General features: G+C 40.0%; 1 protein-coding gene across 6 annotated transcripts in view; it reads left to right on the top strand.

The window, feature by feature from the left end:
• The first annotated feature begins 279 nt into the window (after window positions 1–279).
• LOC113122796 (RNA-binding motif, single-stranded-interacting protein 3) overlaps window positions 280–25,348 on the top strand; it is a 113,023-nt gene continuing 87,954 nt past the window's right edge. For 5 of the 6 annotated variants that reach the window (XR_003294905.1, XM_026294371.1, XM_026294368.1 and 2 more), the window contains exon 1: window positions 280–1,628. Coding sequence is in view for 5 of the 6 variants with exons in the window: in XM_026294371.1 (XP_026150156.1) it covers window positions 1,554–1,628 (75 nt within the window). In the remaining variant the exon portion in view is untranslated. The remainder of the gene's footprint in view (window positions 1,629–25,348) is intronic. The other variant, XM_026294367.1, reaches the window with a different exon arrangement.

The raw sequence follows: 25,348 nt of genomic DNA, 5'->3' as shown, positions 1-25,348 counted from the left end.
CGCCTTTCTGCCAGCAGAACAGCTCATCTCTGTTTCCTTCTTTTTCTCTGTTTCTATTTAGTGCACACACACACACACACACACACACACACACACACACATACCCCAGGGCTTGAACGAGAGCAGTACCAGCCACTCCCACTGTTCTTTAGTTCCATGAAAAGCACAGAGGGAGAGAGACACAGACAGAGAGAGGGAGAGAGGGAGAGAGGGAGGAGCATAGCTGCGCTGAAGCCGAGCCCCTCTATGCCTCAGCACTAAGAGTAGAGCAGACGGCAACAGCCACACAAAAACACACTCCCCTCTCAGTTACATACACAGTCACACACATACCACAAGCACACAACACCGCCACCACCACCACCACCGCTGCTGCTGCCACCACCACCACCACCACACACACACCGTCACGGCTGCCAGGCGCAGTGGGGAACAAGCCGTCAGGGAGAGAGCTTGAGAAGAAAGAGGGATAACAGAAAGGAAGAGAAGAGAGTTGGAGGAGGCACCTTGTGGATCAGAAGGGATTTTCCCCTGTGTGAGTGCGCGTCTGGATAAGGCTATCTGCTTCTTCCTGAGCGAGAGGAGTTTTTACTAAGGCTTTTTCTTTTTGCTCATCCTCCACGCCGGACTCCCAACGATATCTACCTATCTATCCCCGGAGCTTAACAAAAGAGGGAGGGAGTGAGAGACAGTGAGAAAACAGGCAGTCATTGCTTCAGCTCCAGACCACCCTCTCCTCCTCCTCCTCCTCCTCCTCCTTCACTTCTCTCTCTAGCTCCACATCCATGTGTGAGTTCATCGCTGATTTCACTGTCTTTTGAGGATAGAGCAGAGGACAGCGTGTGTTCTCCAGGATACAGCCGGGCTCCCAGTGGGATCAGGTCTTGTCTGGTGTGTATGAGAGAGGGAGAGAGAGGGAGGAAGAACGAGACAGGGAAGCGGATACACAGGAAGAGCAAAGGAGACGAAGAGAGAGTGAGAAAAGAGAGACACTGGAAAGAAAATTGAGGGGCATGTTCAGGGCACAAGAGAAGAAGAGTGAATCTGATTTTTAGAGCAGAGAGTGCAAGACACTGGCAACCGGATCCCATCCATTCGTCGTCCTCATCATCCTTTTCTTCTTCACTCTCCTTAGACCCTTTCTCCATCCTACTCTTTAATCCCCTCCCATTGTTTCCTACCTCCTGGTATCCTTTCATATCTTCCTTTCCTAACCCTCCACCTCTTTCTAACCCAACCTTTTTTCTGCTGCCACTTCAGATTCTCTCTGTCTCTCTACACTTTGCTGTGGAAAGAATGCTTTTGTGAGGTTCCCTGTGTGCTCCCAGACAAATAGAGTGACTAAAATCCCAAGTACTACCTGTTCTTTTATCCATCCCTTCCTGTGTGTGTTTATAACCTACACCTCAGTAAGAGGAGAGCTCTCTGTCTCTGCAACCTCAACTCTGGGATACATTTGTCTATCAGATCCAGGCCAGCTCCTTGGAGTGATCATAACCTACCTGTGAGCTTCTATCTCCAGCCTCCAGGACCTTGAGTTGGATTCCAGCTACATGGGAAAACGTTTGGAGCAGCAGCCAATGTACCCCCACTATACCTACTATTACCCCCACTATCTTCAGACTAAGGTAGGAGGGTCAACTGGCTTGACCTACATTACACCTCTAACTAAAAAGAATTAAATGTGTCTTGTGATTGTCTCCGAATTGTCTGGCAATACGTCTTTTTAGGAACTTCCCCTTCTTTGGGCTCTACCTTTTTAAATCTCCTTTCCAGTTAGTGACACATCAGGACAACATTTTGTGTTCTGATGGCTGGAAAAGTGATTTGTTTATGAGTAATTCTTAACTCATTATATCATATCTATTGGTGCCTACTCCAAAGAGGTCTGATTGTAGCATATCTAAAGAGTAAGACTGTTTTACAAAGACAGTATAAGTCCAGAATTTACATTTTTTAGTTCTTATAGCAAAACCTTTTGAAAAAGTGCTGTGATTGGAAAATCAGACAGCTTGCTAAATGGTACCATATCTCCCTCCCCTAGCTGTCTCTGAGCAGGGATATACTGATGTCACTCAGCTGGGTTTTTCCGTTTTCCATCCACTCTGAGTGCTTGACCCCATCCTCGCCTTTTCAACCCCACCAGTTACAAGTTCAAGTTCAGTGCATGAGGCCCACCCATCCCTCAGCCCTTGTTCCCTCTCCCAGTGTGTCCCTCTGCTGCTCCGCCCCCACCCTCTACCCCTCCTTTCCCCAGCCCATATCATAACATGTAGACGTGATTGATGGAACCTGATATACTATACCAAGTAGGCTGTAAGCTGATCTTGGTTTTTGTCTTTCAGTTTTATTTCAGTTCTCTTACTCACACGTTTGAATACACAAATTCAAACACACTAACACACACACTCCCTCTGTGAGTCTTCTACAACCAGGAAAGAAGAAAATGGATTACTAAGGCCTGATCGATTGCTCTTGCATCATATCGGCCAGACCGCCATTCCTTTTTGTCTGCTGTGATTCATTTGTTTCTTTCTCCTTGTGTGATAGTAAGTGTGAGGAGTTGTATGTGTGTAAATGTGTATATGTCAGCAGGGAAAGAGAGATAGAGAGGGATGTGAAGATAAAAGTGTAGGAGTGGGATGATATCAGAATAGAGAGATCATGCTATTGGGTGGATACAGTGTGGGAAGAGCGGGTAAGAAAATTATTACAGCAGAAAAAACTATTGCTCCACTGTTAAAAATACGCCAAAACCCACTACATGATCCATTTCCAGGCCAATGGCAAAACATGTATGAAGGTAGAATCCAAGGTACTGCTAGTAAAACCAACAGCACAATAGTAGTGTCAGTCTTTTTCTTTCTTTTTCTTTTTTTTTTTTGCATCGGATCCCAGTTAGAGTTATTTGTTAACAAGCAGACTGCAAAGTCCCCCTCTGATACATAACAATAATATTATTGCATTTTGAACAAATCTTTTTATTTATTTCCACAAAATTTAACTGTAAAAAATATACAGCAAATATATCAAAGTGGTGCAATATCCGGTTTGTCATGTTGAAAGAAGCTGTTACTGTTTCGCAAAACACAAAGTGGATGTTAATCTTCCTTCATTTTGCAAAATGGTTCCATGTGGAAGACATTTTCACTGCTTGTTAAATTCGTATAACACATGGCTCACTGCCACAAGTCGTGGATAATGTCAGATGAAAGCTGAGACACTGAAACGCTGAGGTTAAATATACAAAAGAGTTGGACTTTTTTCAGGTATAATATAGCAGATCATACAAAAATATTGACCAAGTTGTAAATTTCTTCCGCAAAATGAAAAGCAGCTTCTTGGCTTTAGTTTAGCTGATAACATTAATATTTACAGTTAAGTGTGGGATACATTTGGCTGATTGTATTTGTAACATGTTGACATTACCCACTTAGCTGCTGATCTCAGAGCTATACATATTCATATTTGGGAGCTGTTTTCAGAAAATGTGCTCAAGATGAACAAACAAATTGAGAAAAGTTTGTTAATGCACATAATCAACAACCTCTGTAAAGATAATCACCCCTTTTTGGTTGCTAATCTGGAAGAGAAAATGCCTGTCTGCTACCTGATAATATAAACTGTTGTTTCTAAATTTCCATTTAGTGAAAGAAACTTCAAGGATATATATGGTAATTGTCTCTTGGGGAAAGTGGTTTTGTTATTAGATTTTTTTCCTCAACAAAAGAAATTTAAATAAAAATGCTTAATTGATCTTGATGAATTCCGTTTAAAAAAAAAACAAACAAATGTTTTAAAAACCTCTGACAGCCAGTGTTTTGGCAGCATTTTCATCATTAAATTTGCATTAACGCTGCATATTTACAGTTGTAAGAAATTCTTACATTGATTGCCTCAGATTTATAATGAACTTCAATGGCTGCTAATTCGAGCAATAATAACTGAACAGAGATCCAGATCATTCAGCAAATAAAAGCTATGATTTGTCAGTTTGCTACAGATTATGTCACATGTACATGTATGTTAGATTAACTTTTTATTCATTTCACATTTCGTGCATCTCTAACACACTCGTATGTGTACAGATGTTACCATAGTACACACTGCTGTCTCTTATGATTTATCTCTGTCAGTTCAAGGTCATCTCATTTCTCTCAAGTATCAGCAACAGGCATCTAGCCCAGACCATCACTTTATTTCTTACACTCCCTCTATCCCCTCCTCCCATCAGCCCCCATCCCTCTGCTCTCAAGGTCAAATCAAATTGGATCCTACCTTCCCTGGTTTTCCCTCTCGGCTGTACCTGCATATGTGTGGGTGTGTGTTCGCATATACAGCCATATATGCATAAAACCTGCATCTGTATGTCAGCTTTGTATCCATTGACTGTACGTGAACTTTGTCAATTTTTTGGATAAGTGTGAACTGAATTTATTTGCTCATTTTTGTGCGTATATGTCTGGGCATGTATTTTGTGTGAGGTGTGTGAGATTAGAGAGGTGTGTGCGTGTGTGTGGCCTCTGAACAGTGACTCTCCTGCTTGACCCTTTCTCGGTGCAGCTTGCTGTCATTAAAGCTTTCCAGGTCCCAGAAGAACATTTGTGTGTGTGTGTGTGTGTGTGTGTGTGTGTGTGTGTGCGTGCGCGGTCGTGTGTGTGTCTGTCTGTTTGTCAGAGGCCCCATAGAAGTTATATATCTGTATGGGCCTTGACAACAGCCTAGTGTTTGATCTATGTGCTGCTGTCTGACTTCACACATGTGGAGTATTTGTACATGCCTGTGTTTGTGCACATGGATGTGTGTAGATGCTTGCAGGTGAGAATATAAATATTCAGATGGTTTTTAGGCTAATTTTTTGTACAATGAGCAAAAGCTGACAAGAACTTAGCAGTTGTATTTATTGTGTCATCTGTTTTTAGCTATTTCTCACACTTTTCATCTCTCCCTCTTTCTCTTGCTCACTGATCTGATTGGAGATGTAAATGGCCTCTTATTAATCTTGATTCCAGTGAGTTGAGGTGCTGCTCCTGTGGAAATCAATCATATGTGCACTGCCTTCACTGGCTTACAATGGCAGTCTTTAAACAGGCACGCTCATGTGCACATGCACCACCTTTGCACAAAGGCAGTTATGAAATGACTGGCTTAAACTAACAATGCTTAGCCAAATGACAGAGTGTGTGTAAATGTGAGGCTATTAAACGGAGAATTGCTCTAGCTCTGCCTCCGTAATGGGCTATAGGTACAGTTAATGTACATTAGCAAGGGGTGGGGAGGGACAGCATGTCCTCTTATGCGAGCCTAGTGGCCCTTAATCATGGCTGTAAGAGGGTTTGAGGGGATCGGGGGAGGGTTAATGCTCAAGCCCAGCTGCATTGTTGTGTTCTCTGTGTGATTTGTTAAAGTGTAACCAGTGGGTATAGCTGGAGGGGAAAGCTATAGCTCAAATCTGTAATTCTTACGTAGAATCAGTATTTAGGATTTTTTTAATTGCTCCTGTGAGCTGGTTTCATTTGGCCTATTGTTGATACCCGTTCTGTTGGTTAGAGGGCATGATTTATTAATCGCCAGAAAGCATTTTTCTTACATTTAGCATGAACCCAAATTAAAGGAAAAAAAACAAATGATCAGGGCTTCTGATTGTTGCTGTGAGTTTTTGAGCATTTTCCCATGATATTCGTTGATAGTGTCTTCACAGCAACTTTCACAGCAGAATCATTAAAATCTGACATGTTGTCTTCATAAGAAGTGAAAACATTTGATGATACATGTTCAGTTTTGACAAGACAGATGTAACTTCATTTTTATACTCGCATTTGTTCATTCCACAGTAGGGCCTTGAAAATCTGAAACTCTATTTAAAAAGATTTTTATAAGGTTGAGCTGGACTCTTCCTCGGTTAAGTCCTACACTCTGTCTTATCTTTTGTTAAAATCCAAAAACTTTCTAGACCATTTTATTTCCTCTTATACTTTCATTCTATCCAGTATCTATATGTGTTTTTTTAGGGCTCCAGGTTCTGCTGCAGCCTATCCCAGCTCTCTTTGGGTGAAAGGCAGGGGTCCACCCTGGACAGGTCACCAGTCCATCACAGGGCCACATAGAGACAAACAACCTCACACACTCACACTCACTCCTATGGGCAATTTAGAGTCACCAATCAACCTGACATACATGTTTTTGGACTGTGGGAGGAAACCAGAGTACCTGGAGAAAACCCACATGCAAACTCTTTGACTTTGCATTTGATTTTATTTTTCTATATATATGTACATGTGTGTGAACTGGCAACTTTTATGCAGGCATGCATGAAGTGCCTCTTAAAGTTGCAGCAAAATTTTGTATCTTTTTAGCTTCTGATGATGATTGACTGAGGATGTAAATCTTTGATGATAATCACAAAGAGCTAAGATAAGAGAGATGCTAAAAGAAAAAGAAAGTCACATTATCAACCAGCCGATCATTAGTTTGCTGCAGATCAGTGTGCTAATATGCTCAGCAGCACACGAGGAGCTTTAATTAGGATAATGAGAAACAGCATTCAGCAGATATCAAAGTAATGACACATGCAGACACGCCCGGACATCTAAATAGAATATCCCATCCCTTCAAAAATTAGCTTTTCACATTCAATTACTCTCTATTATGTGTTGGATAAATGTGGTCAGTGGTTGGCTTTGCTGGGATGAGAAAACATAAAGGCAGAGGGGAAAGAGGGACATACACAACATGGAGACACGCATGTGTAAACAAAGAGGACACATAAAACTAATTAACTCATTCACTAATCTTTTCTGTCTATGCTCCCTTTCCTATCACTTCTTTCCTTCCTATCTTGTTTCCTTTCTCAGGCCTCTGTTTCCTGTAAAACATAAAGCACTCCGCCTTAGCAGACAGTGACACATCACACACAGAAACTGAGCAGTGTGTGTGTTGTGTGCAAAGTAAACAGAGTATAGGCTTTATAACCCAGCATGCATTCTGCTCATGCCCTGTTTTTCTTCACTCATCTGCCTGCCTGCATCAGTTGTAGTTTTACAACTGACGATATTATCATGTGCTGTTGTTTAAGAACCAGCTATTCTCTTTCAGACTCAGCTTTGCTGTTTATAGAATCATATGCTAATGTAGAGAATAGAGAATGGCCTTATGTTGCCTTCTTCAAATGCCCTACCCAACAATCTCCCTACTTTTTCTCTGCCTCTCTCTCTCTCTCTTTTCTTGCCTCTCTCCCACTGTGTTCTGGGCTCTCTCTATCTTTCCCTCTCCCCCTCTCTCCTACCATCTGTTCAGTTTGCTGGGCATGGGTAGTTTTTACTGCTTAAAAGGGACTCTCCTAACCACCCATATATGTCCATTTATTATTCTCCGTGGGCTGTTCTATTCTTATCCCAGTACAGTAGTGGATGCTGACCAGTGCCTCGCTACAGTGAATAGGAGTGAAAGAGCTTCAGTGGGTCAGTGCATGCACAGTGGGGTGAGAGAGGATCACCCCTGCCAGTTTTGTAATAGAAAGATATGTGGAGTAGGGAGAGAGAAAGGGGGATGGAGGAGAACAAGGGATGTGAAGGAGAGTAGAGTGAGATATATCAAAAAGGAGAACAGATGGCTATAAAGAGAAGAACTCAAAGGAGATCCAAAGGGAAATAAGGAGCGATGCAGTGAAGGAGACAGAGTTGTAGGCTAGGTCAGGGAATAATGGTGCTACTGCATTTTTAATAGTTGCCCACTTTGTAGCGACCCTTGTCTAATGGATTCTCTGCCTCTTAAAAGCTCCTGTCAAAGCCCTCTACCTCAAACAGTTACACCATGGAAATTGCTAAGGGCTTCAGTAGTCCCCAACACTTCCTGATTGAATGTCCAATGCGCTAATATTGTCTGGCAGCAAACATAATTCCGGTTAGTGCACAGATGTTTCAGCAAATTGTGTTTAGAGCTAAATTTACTTACATGCAGCAGCAACTGAAACACTGAGAGCTTAAAAAAATGTGTGAGGCTCACAGATATAACACAATTCTTTGAGATGTACCGCTCTGGCCATCAGTGTGCCAGCTTTTAGAACACAGTGCTAAATGCCTGACAGAGAGTTTATTGGTGGAATGAAAAGGGAGTGACAAAGAGCACAACCTCTAGCTGTTAGCTATTTTAAGTGTGTGTGTGTATGTGTGTAATTCAGTGTACAAGGTATGGCCTCTGGCCATGAAGCTAATCTAGTTTCTGGAAATAGAAAGAGATTCTATCCAGCTTTTACAAATGCCTATATCTTTGTAGTGTATGAATTGGTACCTTCAAATATGCAGTAAATGATTAAATATTCCATAAGTTAATTAGCAGATTAAGTAGAAACATTAATACAATGTCCAAAAGGCTGATATTTAAGTGCAAGTACTTATTTAATTGCATTGTTCAAGATTGGTTCTGCAGTATCACTGTGGCCCAGAAGTCTAATTATGTAATGTCTAAGTATAATTTGGGTGTTACAACGAGGCTGGATGGAGTGTGTTGTAGTATGCCAGACTCATGAAGATTATTATTTATTATTATTATTATTATTATTATTATTTTGTGCCCTACATTCAGAAGATCATTCTAAAACATATTCTCCAAAATGACCAATCGTTGAAATAAATCATTAAAGACTTACTAATGGTAACTTTTAAAATAGGCCAAATCAAACGGGCTCGAGTTATAATTAGTTAGAGCATGCCAGCATTTTAAAGTCGTTTAAACACCCCAATAACATTAAGAATTTTATTACCTGCAAAAAAAAAAAGTAATTTATGGATTTATGGTATGATGTCCAAGTGGTAAAATTGTTAAAAGTGTAACATCCTGTTCCTAATGGTACAAACATAACTTCATTAAGAGGAATGATAAAAATCAACAGCCCTGTAGGAAGAAATTTTAAATGAAATGCAATCACATTTAATTTTATATTTATCATTGACATCACAGGTTGAGTAACAGATTTTTTTTTCCAGGAGGTTTTTACAATAAATTTAATATTATAGTTGAGTTTTTACAGAATTTACAGATCACGTTATTACAGCAACAACAACAATAATAATAATTTTATTTTTTGTTACATCATTCTAACCTAAAGCCAATGGGTTCAGTAGGAGCGTGCGGGTGGGCACATTCAGGGAAACACACTATTATATACTAATAGTGTCTTTGGCACTTATTTAGTTTCTCTAGAAAAGAAGGATACACTCCTGGTGAAGTAATAATCTAACAATAATAGAAATATTCAACATCCAGTGCCTTCTTCTAGAACTGCTAAACATTGATATTGATACTGTTATACTTTGTCACTTTAGAGTGCTTTCAAATACACAAGAAACAGTTCCAAGACAGCTCCAAGTGTGAACAAACTCTGGAGCTTGACCCCTGCACTCTCTCTTTCTCATCCTGGGAAGAATAAATAAGGAAAGACAGTTAAACTCTATAAAACTGCCAGAGTCTTTGCCCTCACAGACCGTTTAGCTTGGTTACAAACACACTCTTGTCCCCAAGCCAGAGGTGAATGGCCTGGCCAAACATCTCCTATTCCCTGCTAATGAAATCCTGAATAAAACCCTCCCTGCTCAGCTTGATAACCCCCTCCTTCACACACACACACAAACTGCACAAGTACAAACACACATACATAGACACCCACTCTCCAGGGTTCTGGTATACACACAGAAACACACAACACCCTTGCAGTCCCAGCCAGGGATTATCCTGTGAAAACACTCCCTTTGTTGGGACCCAGTCAAATTACTTTTCAAAGCTCTCGTGCTTTTATCGGAGGTGTCCACATAGTATGAGAAGGTAGTCCAAACATAGGCTGTTGCTGATTGCAAGGAGCCCTTCCAAAGTGAATGGTCACTAATGACACTTGAAAGTAAGCTGTTTATATTTCCCTCTATGTGTCTGTAAAAGAGAAAGATTTCATGGATCTGCCTACTCATATGCCAGTGATTTTCTAAAGATAGTGAAACATCAAATCACAATGTTGTGTGTTGTCTGTTGGCAGACTGGTCTGATGTTTGTGACATTTCAGTTTCGTATTTTTGAAGACACTGATACTTATAAACAAAACCCTGGAGTAGTGGCTGTTTCCTGTAGGCCTGCTGCTCCTGGGACTCCGCCTCCTCCATGAGGAAATATTTGAGAGGATCTGCAGGACCACTTCAAGGCTGTCCTCACTAAAACAGCAGCATTAACCAAGTGCTCTAAGTTGACTGAATCAATATACATGGAGTTCAAGGAGACCTTTATAATGCTAGCCAATGTATATTCATACTTCTATTCAGTGCATAATTATTTTCTTGGGTACCAACTCACAGCCTGGGCAATGGCCAAATCAGTTGACTGAGCACAGATTGTTAAGCTACATTCAGCTTCTATTCATTCACACTACTGGCTCTCCTCAGAGACTACCAGCCTTTTTCAAGGCTTTTTATTGTGTTTTGTGCAAGTGTGTTCTGCCGTGTGACTGTCCAGATGTGTGTGTGTGTGTGTGTGTGTGTGTGTGTGCGTGTGTGCATGTGTGCATGTTCAAGGCTGTGAGATGTGTGTTACTGCTAGTGCCTGAGACCCAGAGAGAGGAGGCAAGAGTGCCAAAGTGAGAGATAAACAGAGACTAACACAGAAGGGAGGGAAGTGAAGTGTGTGCACGTGCGCAAGTGTACATGTGTGTTGAGGGTCCAGCTAGCTTTGTAGCTCTCAGTGAAGTGTTGATTTAAGGGAAAGTGGAGGGAGGAGATGGGATAAAAGAACTGACTAGATTAGGCTGGCACACTCCGCTGAGGCGTGCTGTACTGCCTGGCCTTTCAGCGCACTCTGTACTGAGCGTGTGTGTTTGTAGACTAACACTTGTGTGACAATGTTGAGGACGTTCATATAAGGTTTGTGCTTGCAACTGTTGGATGCTGTTACTCTGCTGCTGATATTGGTGCAGCTGTACAATAAAATAGCGGATTAGCAGAGCCAACGCAGCCACTATTACAGCACTGAGAACACTCATCACTGTTCTGACATCTCAGCAATATTATGTGCTGTACATAGTGTGTGCTGCCACAGTGAAGTGACATTGTGAAGAGGAAGTATGGAGGTTTTACAATGTCATGCACAGTTCATTATGTCCCTATTAAATATCTCACATTGTTTTCTTGAACAAGATGGGAAAAAGATCACAGACCTTGTAGGTGTTTTTTTTCTTTATTTCTTTTAATGTACTTATAACCTTGCAGTTTCTGCCAGTAGGAGGTTGAATTACCACATATTCAAGCTCCCCATCGAGACACCCACTGTTCAAAGTCAAGGTAGCCTCCAACAACAATAGTTGGCTGGTTAAGTTGTTTTGCAGAACTGTCTTTCCACGTTAGTCTTTCTACGTGTTGGATAGTGACAGTAGAGGGTAAAAATAACATTAAAAGTGATTTTAAATTCTGAAGGTGTGCCTGATTTAACTCGAACAGGCAACACAACAGCTTCAAAAGTAGTACCGTTAATTCATCTGCCCTCTTGTTGTTCTTGTTTGTTTGTTTGTTTTTATATTGAACATGTATTCCACCACTCTTTAGCTAAGGTTTAAAGAGCAGCTGAAGCTCACTTATTACTGGCAAAGTATTTGTGCTCTAAGGTTTAATAATCATTGTGCCTTAATTATCAACAAAACAGTGCTTAAAGCACAATGAGTAGGAGTCTATGAGATGTCACATTTTGGCATCATAACTAAAACAACTATTCCATCCACTTCTAAATAATCATTCATAATAAATTATTTTTTGCCCTACTTATTACTTCACTGCCACACTGTCATGTGTGCTGAACCATCAGAGGAGACAGACATATTTGTCTGCTAGATGTGGTACAGCAGCAATCTGCATATTTCATTTATTTAACTTCCTGTATGAATAATTAAGACCCTGGGAAGCACTGTCTCCATGTGCATATTGTTTGCATCTTTGTATGCACATGCTCATTGTTGTAAGATCATGTTTGGCACTGTGGGTGTTTTTGAAAAGTCCTCCTGTCATTTGTGCTGGTTTTTGTTTGACCTATGACTCAGGGTCAACAACTCTCTCCAACACTATTGAAGTTTGTCAGGTTGTGCTGGATTTCCTGAACCATCTTAATACTAACGTCAGTATTTCTATTTTTTTAATCTTATCTTATAATGCTTTCTTTATTTCTACAGTGGGTGCTATGACATGGTTGGTCACATACATTCCCTATGTTATGAAAATTCTGAGACATAAAATGTCAAATAAGTCAAATAAGTGAGCTATTGCCTGAAACCTTGTCCAATACCTACATCCTGTTTGTTTCAGAGTTTGTCAGGCACCAGTAGTCCTCACCTTATCCTCACATAGATGCTCTAACACCATTTTATATAAACATATATTTTTCCCTACATATATAGCAACGGATACATACAGTTAGACATCACTGGTTCGGTGGACATTCACTTTTATTACTTTATTGCAATTTCATTCATTTTATTAGCTGTAGAACAGTCTATCCTAAATCCCCCTTTTTTCCCCATTAGTCTATTTTTGTCAACTGCTCTCTCATTCATTTACAGTTTGAAATAACCCCCTCATTAATGGTATCAGCAACATCGAAATGCAGAAATAGGAAACTCAAATGTCATTTTGTGTTAAGTATAAATGCTGCAAAAATTGTATATGCAATAGAATCATGCATACACATTCACATACAGTATGTACACGTACACAACTGTCAACTACTAAACTAGATAAAGCGGTGGCTCTGACTGCCACGGGAGGAGCATTCAGTACACCGCTGTGACAGAAAATACTAACTGTAGCACTCTCACCAATACCAACCCTAGAATTATCCTCTCGGTGGAGGTCTCTCTCAGTTCTCCTTGTCTCTCAAGAAGAAATCAATGATGTGGGGAACACTCAGCCTGTACTGTGTGAGATATACCTGCATAAAAGGCATACAACAACTGCAGATTATTTTTTTGTTCTGCAGAGACTGAGAGGAGAAAGCAGATGTAACTTGGTGATAGTCAGATTTAGCATGCTGAAATGGCTAAATATGTCATCAATAATTGGTGTGTCCATTTCTTAGTAATTTAGCCATTTGTAATTTTTACAATAATTTTATGTGATGCATGCTAATATTATCATACTGATGATTAGATTTTACATTTACAGTTTTGCATTCTCACAGGATTTCCATAGTGGATTAGATACTGAGCAAACTGATGTGAAACATGTGATGTGAAATCAGTCCTCTTATAGCACTGCAGCAAATAGAGCCAAAGGATTATTTTCATAAAGTCAATGTATTCCAGTAATGGGTATTACTATACATATGAGGGAGTGTACACATTGTACAATGACACAGTTAGCTTAGACAGCAAAGTGGTCTAGGCCCAGGTGGTGTTGGTTACAGACTTGAGAAGTTGCCTGGTGATTTACATCCACAGAGGATGTTGGGTCAAAAAACTTACAGCACAGCAGCAGAGGAGTAGCACAGGAAGGAAAGGAGAGGATTGGAAGAGGAAGGGGACAAAGGCCCAGATAAGGCAGAGAGGGGGAAAGAAAGGGGGCAAGAGGAGACTATGAAACACAGATAAAATAAGATTGGTTTGATCAAAGATCTAATGACTCTATAGAGAGTAATCCCTACTTCATTCAGAAGAGGAAGTCCAGAAGAGTTCAGCTTCTTATACTCTATATAATGTGACATAAAATAGAGCCACCCCAGACATCATGTCATACAGATTTCTTAACTTGCAATGTGGGCTTTACAGCAGTCGGGGACAGGAAGTCCAGCTGAATTACAGATTGAGTGACATACCCAGACAGAAAGGAAATGGGGCTGACAAAAGTGGAGAGGAAAAACAGAGACAAAGCAACGGAGACAGACTCTTGCTTTCTTCCAAAGTACAGCCACAAGCTGTTAGTCTCCGCCTGCCAACCTAGCTGAACTTCCTAGCCATAGATAAGCTTGGTGTGTGTGTGTGTGTGTGTGTGTGTGTGTGTGTGTGTGTGTGTGTGTGTGTGTGTGTGTGTGTGTGTGTTTGTTTGTGTGTGTGTGTGTACATAATTCATAAGTGTAGCCAAATCAAGATCTGGGGATGATCATGACCAGTGGCACAAAAGGAGGGAAAAGAAGGGGAATGGGAACAAAAAAGAGATGTAAAAGTGCATATACTTTAAAAAGAGTTACAGTTGGCAAGTTTACATATATCTACACACAACTTATAGAGCATGAACTAGTTTATATTCATCCCACACTTACCTGTATGAACCAGCATGTGTTCACATTCCCACACAGGCTCCCTGTGTATAATTGTCTCCTCCGTCTGTTTCTCTGTCTCCCTTCAATGGTGCTTTTCCTCCCTCATTTACTTTCAAGGAAGGGTAATCCCTCTTGTAGCTAATGTGCTGTGACATTTCATGGTACAATAGGATTTGGGAGACACTGTGTATTCTCATGGTACTGGGGTCTGGCTGATAACCTTGCTGTCTGGGTGATTTTGAACTGCAGCAACTCTTGGACTAGTTTTATCTCATTTTGTAAATCTAATTCTCAAGGTGGAAATGCAGTTCACAATAACACAGTACTGAGGTGACAATACTGGGTGGTGTATTGGTAAACCACAGTAACCACATACTGTCACACAAAATCTCAGATTTAAAAAATGTACAGTTAATATGATCTGCTTCGTAGATTTCCCATGGCACCAAGAGCAGTGACAGATTATTCATTTTCTAAGTGCTGATGCAGATGACAGCCAATAAAATCATTATACTCACTGAGTGGTGCATATTTAACATGTACTGGTCCTGAGTGTAAAAGAAAGAAGATACCAACCACATGGTGTTATCCTCAGTGAACGTATTTTCTGCTGTTGCACTTAAACACATACAGAGGTCAAAAACACACCTTTTGACCCTTTGCCCTTTTTGAGGTTTTCAGTCTTCCGCACATGGCTTTTATTAATTTTATTATAGAAATAGTGTTGTTTTCATAATATGACTTAACTACCAACTTTTAACAGCTGATAAGATGTTGATAACGTGTTCATTTTGCCTTGTTCATCAGTCAATTTGTAGCAAACTGATAAATGTAATTAGACTGTGTTATACTGGAGCTGGACAGAATGTGTCTATTTTATATAAATGTAGAAACTTGGCATATGAGACGTGATATGACACAGATAGCAGGGTTTCCTCTTGGATCAGCTGAAGGCCAGAGTGCTTATCTTACCAACAGAACTGATGTGTGATGGGAGGATATGGGGGCGGTAAATGTGCTCATCAACCTTCAGGCACAGTTATATTGCTGCCAGAGTAGCTTCAGCTGGACAGCATTTAGAAAAGCCAATGTTTTAAGGGTTAAATGTTAAATAGTTTCCTTGACAATTATTGTAAATTATTTATTTTTTTAGTTTGTCTAAACAAGCAGGGAACAAATAACAGCATCAGAAACATACAAACCAATGATGAATGAAGGGAAGACGCTACCCTTAATTATTTTCCTCATGCTTTTAACTTATATCCATTGACTGATAACCTCATAACTGGTGTTTTAGATGTTTTATGTGCGGTACTGTGCCAGCAGCTTACTCCTAGAGGCATCTCACATGTTTTTACAATTATACAAAACACTAAACACAACTTGCTGACTTGTAGTTGCCTTGAAACATATATTTAAAGCAGTTTAACCTTGTCTGCACACAGAAGCATGCGTTGGATATTATTTTCTTTTATACCGAATAATGCATTGTACATACATTGATGTTATGTGTTGCTATACACAATGTCTTTTGTAGATTTTAAATGAATGTGACAATAATAGCTTGCCCTGAGAACGTTCACAACCTGTCATTTTTTCCTCTACACTAAGACAAGCCTTAAATCTTTAAATGAATGATTCCTACGTCTTGCAAAAATGCCTCCAGCATCGCACAAATGCCTTCCTCAACTAAATGCATATTACAACTGAGTGTTTATCTAGCTAACAACTGTACCAGGGGACTAACGTCTTGTCATTCTGATTTGCCATTAGATTTTTTTGTGACAGCAAGCATGAGACAGATAGAAGTGTCACGCCCAGATTCATGAGACAGCGGTTGGCAGGCCTGCTATTGCTGTTTTGGCTGACTGTGTTATACCTGGAGGAAACATGGTGCTGCCGCCGCTACAGTGCAGCCAATTTAGTTGGAGCACAGCTGCTAAGAGGCTCCCTGAGGTGTGTGTGTATGTGTGTTTCAGTATTAAGCCCCAACACCAATTAAAGCCTCAGACTGGTTTTTTAAAGGATAAATTATTAACAGCAGAAGTGACCTCTCTGGTGGCCTTTCTTTCCTCCTTTTATTTTCTTGTCTTCGCTTTTCCTAATCCAACCATTTTCTATGGTCTTCAAACTTCCTTCCCTTCTCTCACAATGCTGCATTTTTTCTCTGCCTTTCCATGCTTCTGATTTTTATTCTCTGCAGTCATTTCACTATTTACCAATGTCTCTGTCCTTGTATAACCTGTAAAAGATCAGGCAAGGGTTTTTTTTTCAAGTGTTTTGATATTTTAGTTTTACTCTCATCTTCTCACAAGGCTAAAGTGAAGAAATGTGAAAGACAGGGATATATTCTATCACCAAAGTATGTTTACTCAATTGCCTCTCTCTACCCTGCATTGGTTCACTGTGATATTTCTCTTCCAAGATGTGTTTTTCCTCACTGAATACTTTGGTATATTTATGCCTCCAGGATACAGTTGGGCTTGATTGTTGCTCTGTGCAGCTGCATTCCCCTTTTTCTCCCTGTGTTCAATAACAAAAGCATGTTAGCCAGTAATGGATACTTTTAACCTTTTCCAGGTAATTTGATCAGGCCTTTAAATCAATCCAAGCACACAGTGTCTAGGTTATGATTGGTGAATATATCGACTGCTGCTCTCACTGTTCAGCCTTTGTTTTTTAAATAGGGGAATCATGTCTCTTTTTGATTTGATGAATGGTTCAATGCTGGATTCTGAATTATAAATGTGAGCTGCTCTGTATCGTCTCTCACAGGGACAAAAGAAAAGTGGAAATTGAAACAGTTTAGAGACCTAAATGTATTTAACACTGGGGTTACGTCATGAGGTCATTCAGTATTCCAGCAAATGGAATTTCCTGTGGAAAACAGTGAAGCATCTCCTCATGATATAATATCGGTCCAGTGGCCCATTTTAATCCTGATGCAATATGTTTTTTGTCAGTTGACTCTGTTAACATGTTCTTGGATCACAGGACATGGAATATAAAAAACTGAAGTGTATACAGTGTAACTACAGTGCTGGAGAATACTGCAAAATGATTAGGCTTAACTTAGATTTTGCTTCGGATATTAGTCTGACTAGTTGGCTCATGTATTGCTTTCTGCCAAGATTGTTTTCAAATGTTTCTTTCTAATCTTCCACCCGATAAAAAAAGATAATTTGAGCGCTACCTTTGTTATAATGCCCTATTATGGATGTTCACCCTAGATATCTTCAGGTCATCAACTGAACTCAGTCAACTAGCTTGGATTGTGCTCACTATGTTCTTATGCTATCACCTTTTTTTCCATCCCTCTATATTTTCTCTTAGCCCCAGTCAGTGACCCTGAGAGCAGGGTCAAGATAAGTGTTTAAATCAGACGTGGCTTATATGTAGGAAACAGACATATCTAACCATGTTACTAATATAGATGAGACTTTATATAGATGCAGCTGAGCATCGATGCTGCAACTTTGGTTCACTTACCATGGAATTCCAGTAAGCCCTGCAGTTCCTGTGAAGGATCATATGAGCTAAATAATCCATGTGCAGATGCATAATGCACCATCTCATGGCTTACAGTTACACATTCTGTTTACGATAATGTCTCAGTGGGCTGGCCTTAAAGAGGAGATATTTTTCATTAACATAGATGTGGAGCAGAATACATCAACCTTGGGTTTGTGTTACACTACAGCTGAGCTGTGTCTGCCAGGTAGGATGTATGTGAGTGCCAACATACATCCTACCATTGTACACAGATGGATGTGTATTTGTTCATTTGAAAATTCTCAGTTTAGAAACTTCTAAACCAATAAAATCTACAAGAACTGAAGGACTAAGAGTTCGCAGAGATACTGATTTGTATTGCACTGGATTATAATAAAGCTAATATGCTTTATTAAAAATGCATATTGTTTAACCTGTTAGAGCCTGGGCCATTTTTTAAGACCAGTACGTCCTTGGGTGTTAGCTTTCTACTCCTTTTCTTGCTGTATAGCCATTTTTTATTTGGATCTACAAAAAAAAATTCAAAGAATTATTCAAAGAAAAATTCAAAGAAAGGTTCCAGCCTATAGAAACGTAGAATACCCTCTAGTTTCAAATAGATATCAAGACTTGCCAATCACAGAAAGCAAAAGACCTAAAAAAAAAAAACCCAAAATGATGCACAAGTCCACCCCCCCCTCCCCACCCGCCACCTAGAGGCCTACAAAAAGCGGAAATGTCCATGGATTCTTGCTGGAATCATTTCAGTGTAACACAAAACAATTGACTAGTTGATAGCAGGGTTTGTTTCAGAAAGCGGTTTTGTTAACCCTGAAAGCGGGTTCACATTGACTCTGAGTCACTTACCGTAATAGCTTACTCTGTGAACTGAACCTGCTCGCTGGCAGGTTTTGGAAACCCTGAGTTGTTTCTGAACCAATTGGCATTCAGACTGAAGAAGTGGGAGGAGACATGGCGTGCTCTTTTGCTTCTTGATGCAGAACACATTTCAAAGGCAACTGCGTATTGTGTAGTCATGTGACCCTTGCGCTCAAACGTCTGCTGTACAGCTTTGTGGTCTTCCCCAATCACAGACACATGCATCTTATCAAAGAGGAGTTCTACAAAACTGCAGGTATCACTACAAGCAGCAATCGGCACATTCAGCATGTATCTTTGACACTTTATGCACAAATCAATTTGTATATTTTAGGGTTTCCACGTGTGATCAGCTGCATAGATGGGACTCATATCGCTGTTGTGGCTCCCTCTGTAAATGAAGGCGATTATGTCAATAGGAAGTCCTTCCACAGCATTAATGTACAGGTAAATAGTGGCCTTTAGCATTCATTATGAAAGATAATTCCATCACAGCTAATGCAGATTTTTTGTTCTGTGTGCTTAAGATCATATGTGATGCATTGCATTTGATAATGAACATGGAAGCAAAGTGGCCTGGATCTGCGCATGACATGACACACTTTTAGTGTGCACTAAGCCACAGATTTGCCCGTGATGAGTACTAACATACACCTCTCTGTGTCCATGTATCTCTATACGTATATTAAAACGTTAAACTGCATGCTCTCCTTTTTATAGGAGAGCTTGATGATTACCTCCTTGGTGACAGAGGAGACCCCTGTCAGCCACATCTTGCACCTTATCCTGATCCTGCACCTCCTGACCCACAGCACAATTCAACTCAGCTCACAGCAGGACACGGGCCACAAATGAAATGACCATAGGCATAGTCGAGTCCCGGTTCCAGTGCCTTTGCAGGCTCAAGGTCACACCAGACAGGGCCTGTGACATAATTGTGGCCTGTGTGGTTCTCCACAACATAACGACAATGTGAAGAGAGCAATGTCCTGCACCAACAGAAAATGAAACAGTCCATGTGCCAGATGACAGAATAATTAGGGACACAATTTGTTTTAATCATTTTGCATAATAAAACAAAGAGAACATATATGTATCAAATCTTCTTTATGTCCTGCAAGTACTTATGCAGTAAATTGACATTGTATGTTAAAACCATCACACATAGTAGCACCATATCACCTTACCCACCACCCACAAAAAGAATGATGTTCATGGTGTCATAGCCACTTAGTGTTATTGCAAGTCATTATTCAACAGCAGACACAATCTTACAGTGGCTAGTTGGGCAGGGGATGTGGATGTAGATGGATGGCTCCTCTTCATTACCACATTCAGCATTGCTCTGTGATATGTAATGATAAATAATTCAATAATAATAATATCTTCCTGTTTGAAGGAGGTCTTGATATTTCATTTTAATTTGCTGCCACGTTGGTTTGGCACCTGTAGGGTTGCACCTGCATGGACATCGAACACGCTCGGAGATGCACATTGTTGGAACATTGAAAAAAAAAAGTTTTAATAAAAAAATACTTTCAATACAGAAAGAAAAAAAAAAAACCCGCATTGACACGATCAGCTTTTCGGCCCTGCCCGCTCACGTTCTTTTGCTGTGGCGTTTTGTTTTCTGTTTTTGTTTTTTAAATATATGCTCATCATCTTCGACATACGAGGCGATTAAAACTTCCAGTTTCTCTGGGGAAAATATACGGAACGCGTCCTCTCCGTTGCCATGGTGAATCATTGTCTCTGTGTTCCCCTGATGTGGCCTGTTATATGTTGTCACGCACGAGTTTTTCACGTCAGAGTGAGTCGACCCAGAGTTCAGGGTTAACGTCGGGGGGTTTGTTGAGCCCGCTTTCTGAAACAGGCCCCAGAAGCTTTGTTTATATAAAAACAGCTTATGATGAGAAGACAACGAAGGTAAGACAACTTTCACAACCATCGCTTCATAATCTGACACTCATTCATTGGCTGGTCTCCCAGTGGGTTTTAGTGGTAGCTAGTTAGAGAAATAGGACTTGTAAGTTGTTGTTGGTTAGTGTTAGCTTTCAAACGGCGCATGTCGCTTCAGCAGGTGTTTTATGAAACTTTTAACGCACAATCAATAAAGCGATTTTTACATGAACTACACATGTTGTTTGTTAGTATCTGTTTCAAACATAGCTATACCACAACGAAAGTTTATCTACACTATTTGTCTGGTGTTACCACAAGGTTAGCATTAGTGCTAACCACCTTGGAATAATGTGTCAACACTCCCAAGTAAAAATAAGCGGTGCTTTTGTTGTTGTTCCCTTCCTGCCAACATTGCTTGAATGCAGCATTGGTGTTTCCTCAAAGCACCATTGTGCCAAAGTACAGTTTCACAGAGCTGCCAGCATGGCTGCAGGCGTTTAGTCTTGTTATATCTGACAGGTTTATCTGAGGTTACAATTAATGTTTGGATGTTGAAGGGTATTTTTCTTGTTAGTTGTTTTCTTGTTTTGTTTTGATTTGTGTGCATGTGTGTTACCATCTTTAAAATGTGAATGTTTATTTGAAGGGCTTGGTATACAATCAGTTTGAACAATATTAAGATCTGCATGTTCATATAGATCGGCATTGACCCCAATGTGCGTTTTCATAATTTACACCTCTATGACAGTTTCACAGCACAAAATCTTATCACCAGCACCTGATACTGTTGCTTTTCTGTCTGTTCAGGTAACACTAATTTTATAAGTTACTATTATCTGCTGCCCATATAATATAATGTATGTCCTGACCTGTAATGCCGGTGTGTTTATAGAGATATTTTATAATGAGAATAGACCCATCACATGCATATAGACATTATATTTTCAGTTTGTCATTCTCGCTATGAGAAGACAGGCTCAATGTGTGTGTTCATCCACAAATGCACACCAATTCCTATCCTTTTTGATTCTCATTGTTGCTGAGGAGGAACATTATTCTGGCTGCACACTTATTCTATAGTCTCTATTCTCTGACCTGATGCTATATAAGCATTCTGTCTTATTCTTATTCGCTCTTATTCTGATGGTAATTTTTGCCTGAAAAGACTGGCAGAGGATTGTTCTGTTTCATTCAACAAAATACGGTAAAAAGTCATTCCTGGGATTAAAAAAAAACTCGCCGGTGGATTTCCAGGGCTCTGTTGTCCTGTCTGTGGTTGCCTCTCGGTCCCCTGTTCATATGCTAATGAGCCAGAGCTTGATTGTTTCCTCATATTTTAATCTCCTGCATGGTGTTGGAGGTGTGGGGGGCAGCAGATTGGAGTGTGAGTACGAGAAAGAGATGAGACGAGAGGAAAAGAGATGATGAGTCTGGAATAGAAGAGAGGGCAGAGGCTGTCAGCAGCTGAGGAATGAGGAGGAGGAGGAGAAAGTTGAAACTGATAGACAAGGAGATGAAGTTTGTAGTAGGAGGAGAAAAGCAAAATATTTGACAGGAACAGTAAAGAGCTGAGGGACAGAGGGGGCAGGATGGGATTATTAAAATACAAGGAAGACGCAATAAGTTAAAGAGAGCTAGAAACACTGCTGAATGGTAGGAATGTAGGCTACAGTTCATCATATAAGGAGACATCCATGGTTCAGTACAAGTGACAAAGAAGTAAAGCAGCTGCTGATCGAACTCTGCAATATTTAACATTGCTTCATTTTAAACTTTGAGTAAAGCCGCAGAAGAACAGTGAATATAGTGTACATAAGTTTTGTAGTAAACCAATCACAATTTATGAACCGAACCTCGCCCGCTGCCGTTCATCATGCATGCAGCATAGTTAAAAAACTGACCAGAGGGCAATGAGAGGAGGGGCATGAGAGACTTTCTTGAATAAACGAACACGTCATTTGCATAAATATACATAATAAAAGAGCTTTGTGCAAAGCTCCTCTTCAATATGCATGTTTTTTTCCGGTTTTTGTAACTTGCAAGCTAGAGGTCATGCAATTAAGAGGGAAGAATGTAGTGTATGATATTTTTGGAATATACTCAGGGAGGTAGGAAAAATCATCAGGATGGGTTTTGAAGTATAAGGTTCTAAAATAATTTTGTTGGATGTCACTCAGGATGATTTTTTTTTTGTAGAAAGCAAGGACAGCACATTTACAAGAAAATTAACTTAGCAAGGGAATGACTCTGAGCCAACATATGTATAGTACACTGGTGTTCAGTGCCGAATATATTGTCTAAAAGTATAAAGACAATTTTCATTGATTCAGCACAACCTTGACATTGTGATCATGCAGCATTTGACTTGACCCTATTTTCAAAAACTCTTTTAGCTGTTTTATTTAAATTTATTGGTGATTGACTCAATATACAAATACATTAAGATGAGTTTTAGCAACATCATGTTGGTATTTAGAATTACATTATATGTACACATAAACATACAAATGAAGAATTTTCCAAGGTACAGAAAATTGTTACACAAACTCATGTTGATGGGTTTTCACCAACAATTCCCATAACCCCACACAAAATCACTCACTGAGCTTTGACCCCCAGAACAATAGCTGTGCAGTCTAATGCACATTCAAATAAATCTAAAGATAAGCAGCTTGCTTGTAAACTCACTCATAGCCTGCACCTCCTCTTTCTCTGACCTTCTCAATAAGACTGCCACAGGAATTTGCTGAGAGTTCAGCAGCTCACCACAATCACCATCCATTATGTCCTTATCTCCCACCAGGTCAGTCAGCACCAAGCCTAAACTGGATGTCCTCTTAGGATGTTTGTGCAACTTGTTTATGACAGCCCAAGTCTTGTTGATGTTGCTGATATTAACAACAGAGATAGAGAGGTAGACAGCTGTAACAGGGTGTTCCACTGGGACACAACCTAGAGAGCATGATCTTCTGAGGAGGTGGCGAAAAACAGGGATAGAGTCATTTGGGAGGAGGACTGAGAGGTTGATGAGACAGGGGAGGAAAGAGGTGAGAGATAAACACATCTAGAGAGAATGAAAGTGAGAGTACATGAAATGTGAATAGCTGAAAAGCACAAAATGGCAGAATGTAAGATCAGTGTTAGACAGTGTATTAGGAAAGGCCGTAAATGAATGGGTTTATGTTATGTGGTATGTGACAAAGGAGATATTTTCATGAAGATGAGAAATTTTATCATTAGTGTTTTATTTTTTATATAATTTAAATTAACTGCAGTACATTACGTCATAAAATTATTTTTAGAAGCTGTGCAAATATTGCAGTTTCCTGTTACACGTTTGATCTGACATCCATCCATTAATTATACCCACTTCCTTCCTAACTAGAGTCACAGGGATCAGCTGGAGCCTATCCCATCTCTCTTTGGGTGAAAGGCAGGGGTACACCCTGGACAGGTCACCAGTCCATCACAGGGCCACATAGAGACAAACAACCTCACACACTCACACTCACTCCTATGGGAAATTTAGAGTCACCAATCAACCTGACATACATGTTTTTGGACTGTGGGAGGAAACCAGAGTACCTGGAGAAAACCCACACAAACACAAAGGGAACATGCATACTCCTCATCTGCAGTCAAAAAGTCAAACCTATATGCCGATGGCCCAGCTTTCTGCATTTTTCATTAATCATATAGTTTTCAAGTGATTCTAGAGTGTATTTTAGGCTGATAGAAACCTTCAGACATTCAGTTAAAACTGTATATCCAGTTATTCTGTCTTGAAAAAATGCAGTGAATGAAAGTTCTGAAAAACATAATCAGCCTGAGATTAGTGGTCGACCGATATGGGTTTTCTCTAACCGATACCAATGCCGATATTTAGAAATCAGGGCAGCCGATAGCCGATATATGATGCCGATTTTAATTTTCCCCCTTCATCTCACAAGGTATAAAATTGCCCAGGAATAAAAAGTGTATTATTGTTATGTATTTTTTGTCCTTGCTTTTTCTGCTCCCATGCTCAGCAACTTCTGGCAGATATTGCACTTGGCCTTCCCTGATGTTGGCTGAGTGAAATACTGCCATACTGGGTTAAATTTCTTTTCAGCCATCAGACTATAATTATTAAAAAAGAAACAAAATAAGATTTGTCATTTCAAACTCACTTTTTCTATAATTAAATTATTCCATGCACATCACAATCCTAATATGTTTTGGAAAAAAAGAGGATTGATTTATTGTCATGATCCTTATGTTTGTTGACAGACACTGCTATAATTCAAAGGGCTATAGTCTAAGAATATGCGGAAACAAATCATATGTGCAACAAGTCATTTGCATGTGAAAGTAGAAACGTGCGCAGTTCAGACAAAACTTCTGGCTAAAACGTGCACATTAACTTTCCTCAATAAAAGTATATTTTTTGGTGGGAGCATCGTGACGTGTTGCGTGTGTCAGACACACAGACACATTTATTGAGGAAAGTTATCCTGCGTGTTTTAGCGAGAATATTCGTCTGAATTTCACGGGTTTCTACTTTCACATTTGTTGCACACATGACGGTCAGCGTCAATTCTAATACGCTACAATGTAATTACGTGTTGGAAACGAATGGTTTTCAATGGCCATCAATAGCTGAAGCCATGTGTGTGCACGACTATAATAATTTAGCCGCTGGGCTTGTTAGCATGTTTTGGTACCCGTGTCTACAGCCTAAACTGCAGCTCACTAACACTACAGACCAGACAATCACTCTCCAAAAGTAGCTTCATATTCAACCAATGAAATGTGTAAGGCT

This window comes from Mastacembelus armatus, chromosome 16, assembly GCF_900324485.2.
Source record: "Mastacembelus armatus chromosome 16, fMasArm1.2, whole genome shotgun sequence".
NCBI lineage: Eukaryota > Metazoa > Chordata > Actinopteri > Synbranchiformes > Mastacembelidae > Mastacembelus > Mastacembelus armatus.
Note: the sequence above shows the minus strand (reverse complement) of the source record. Positions and strands in the feature narration are given on the sequence as shown.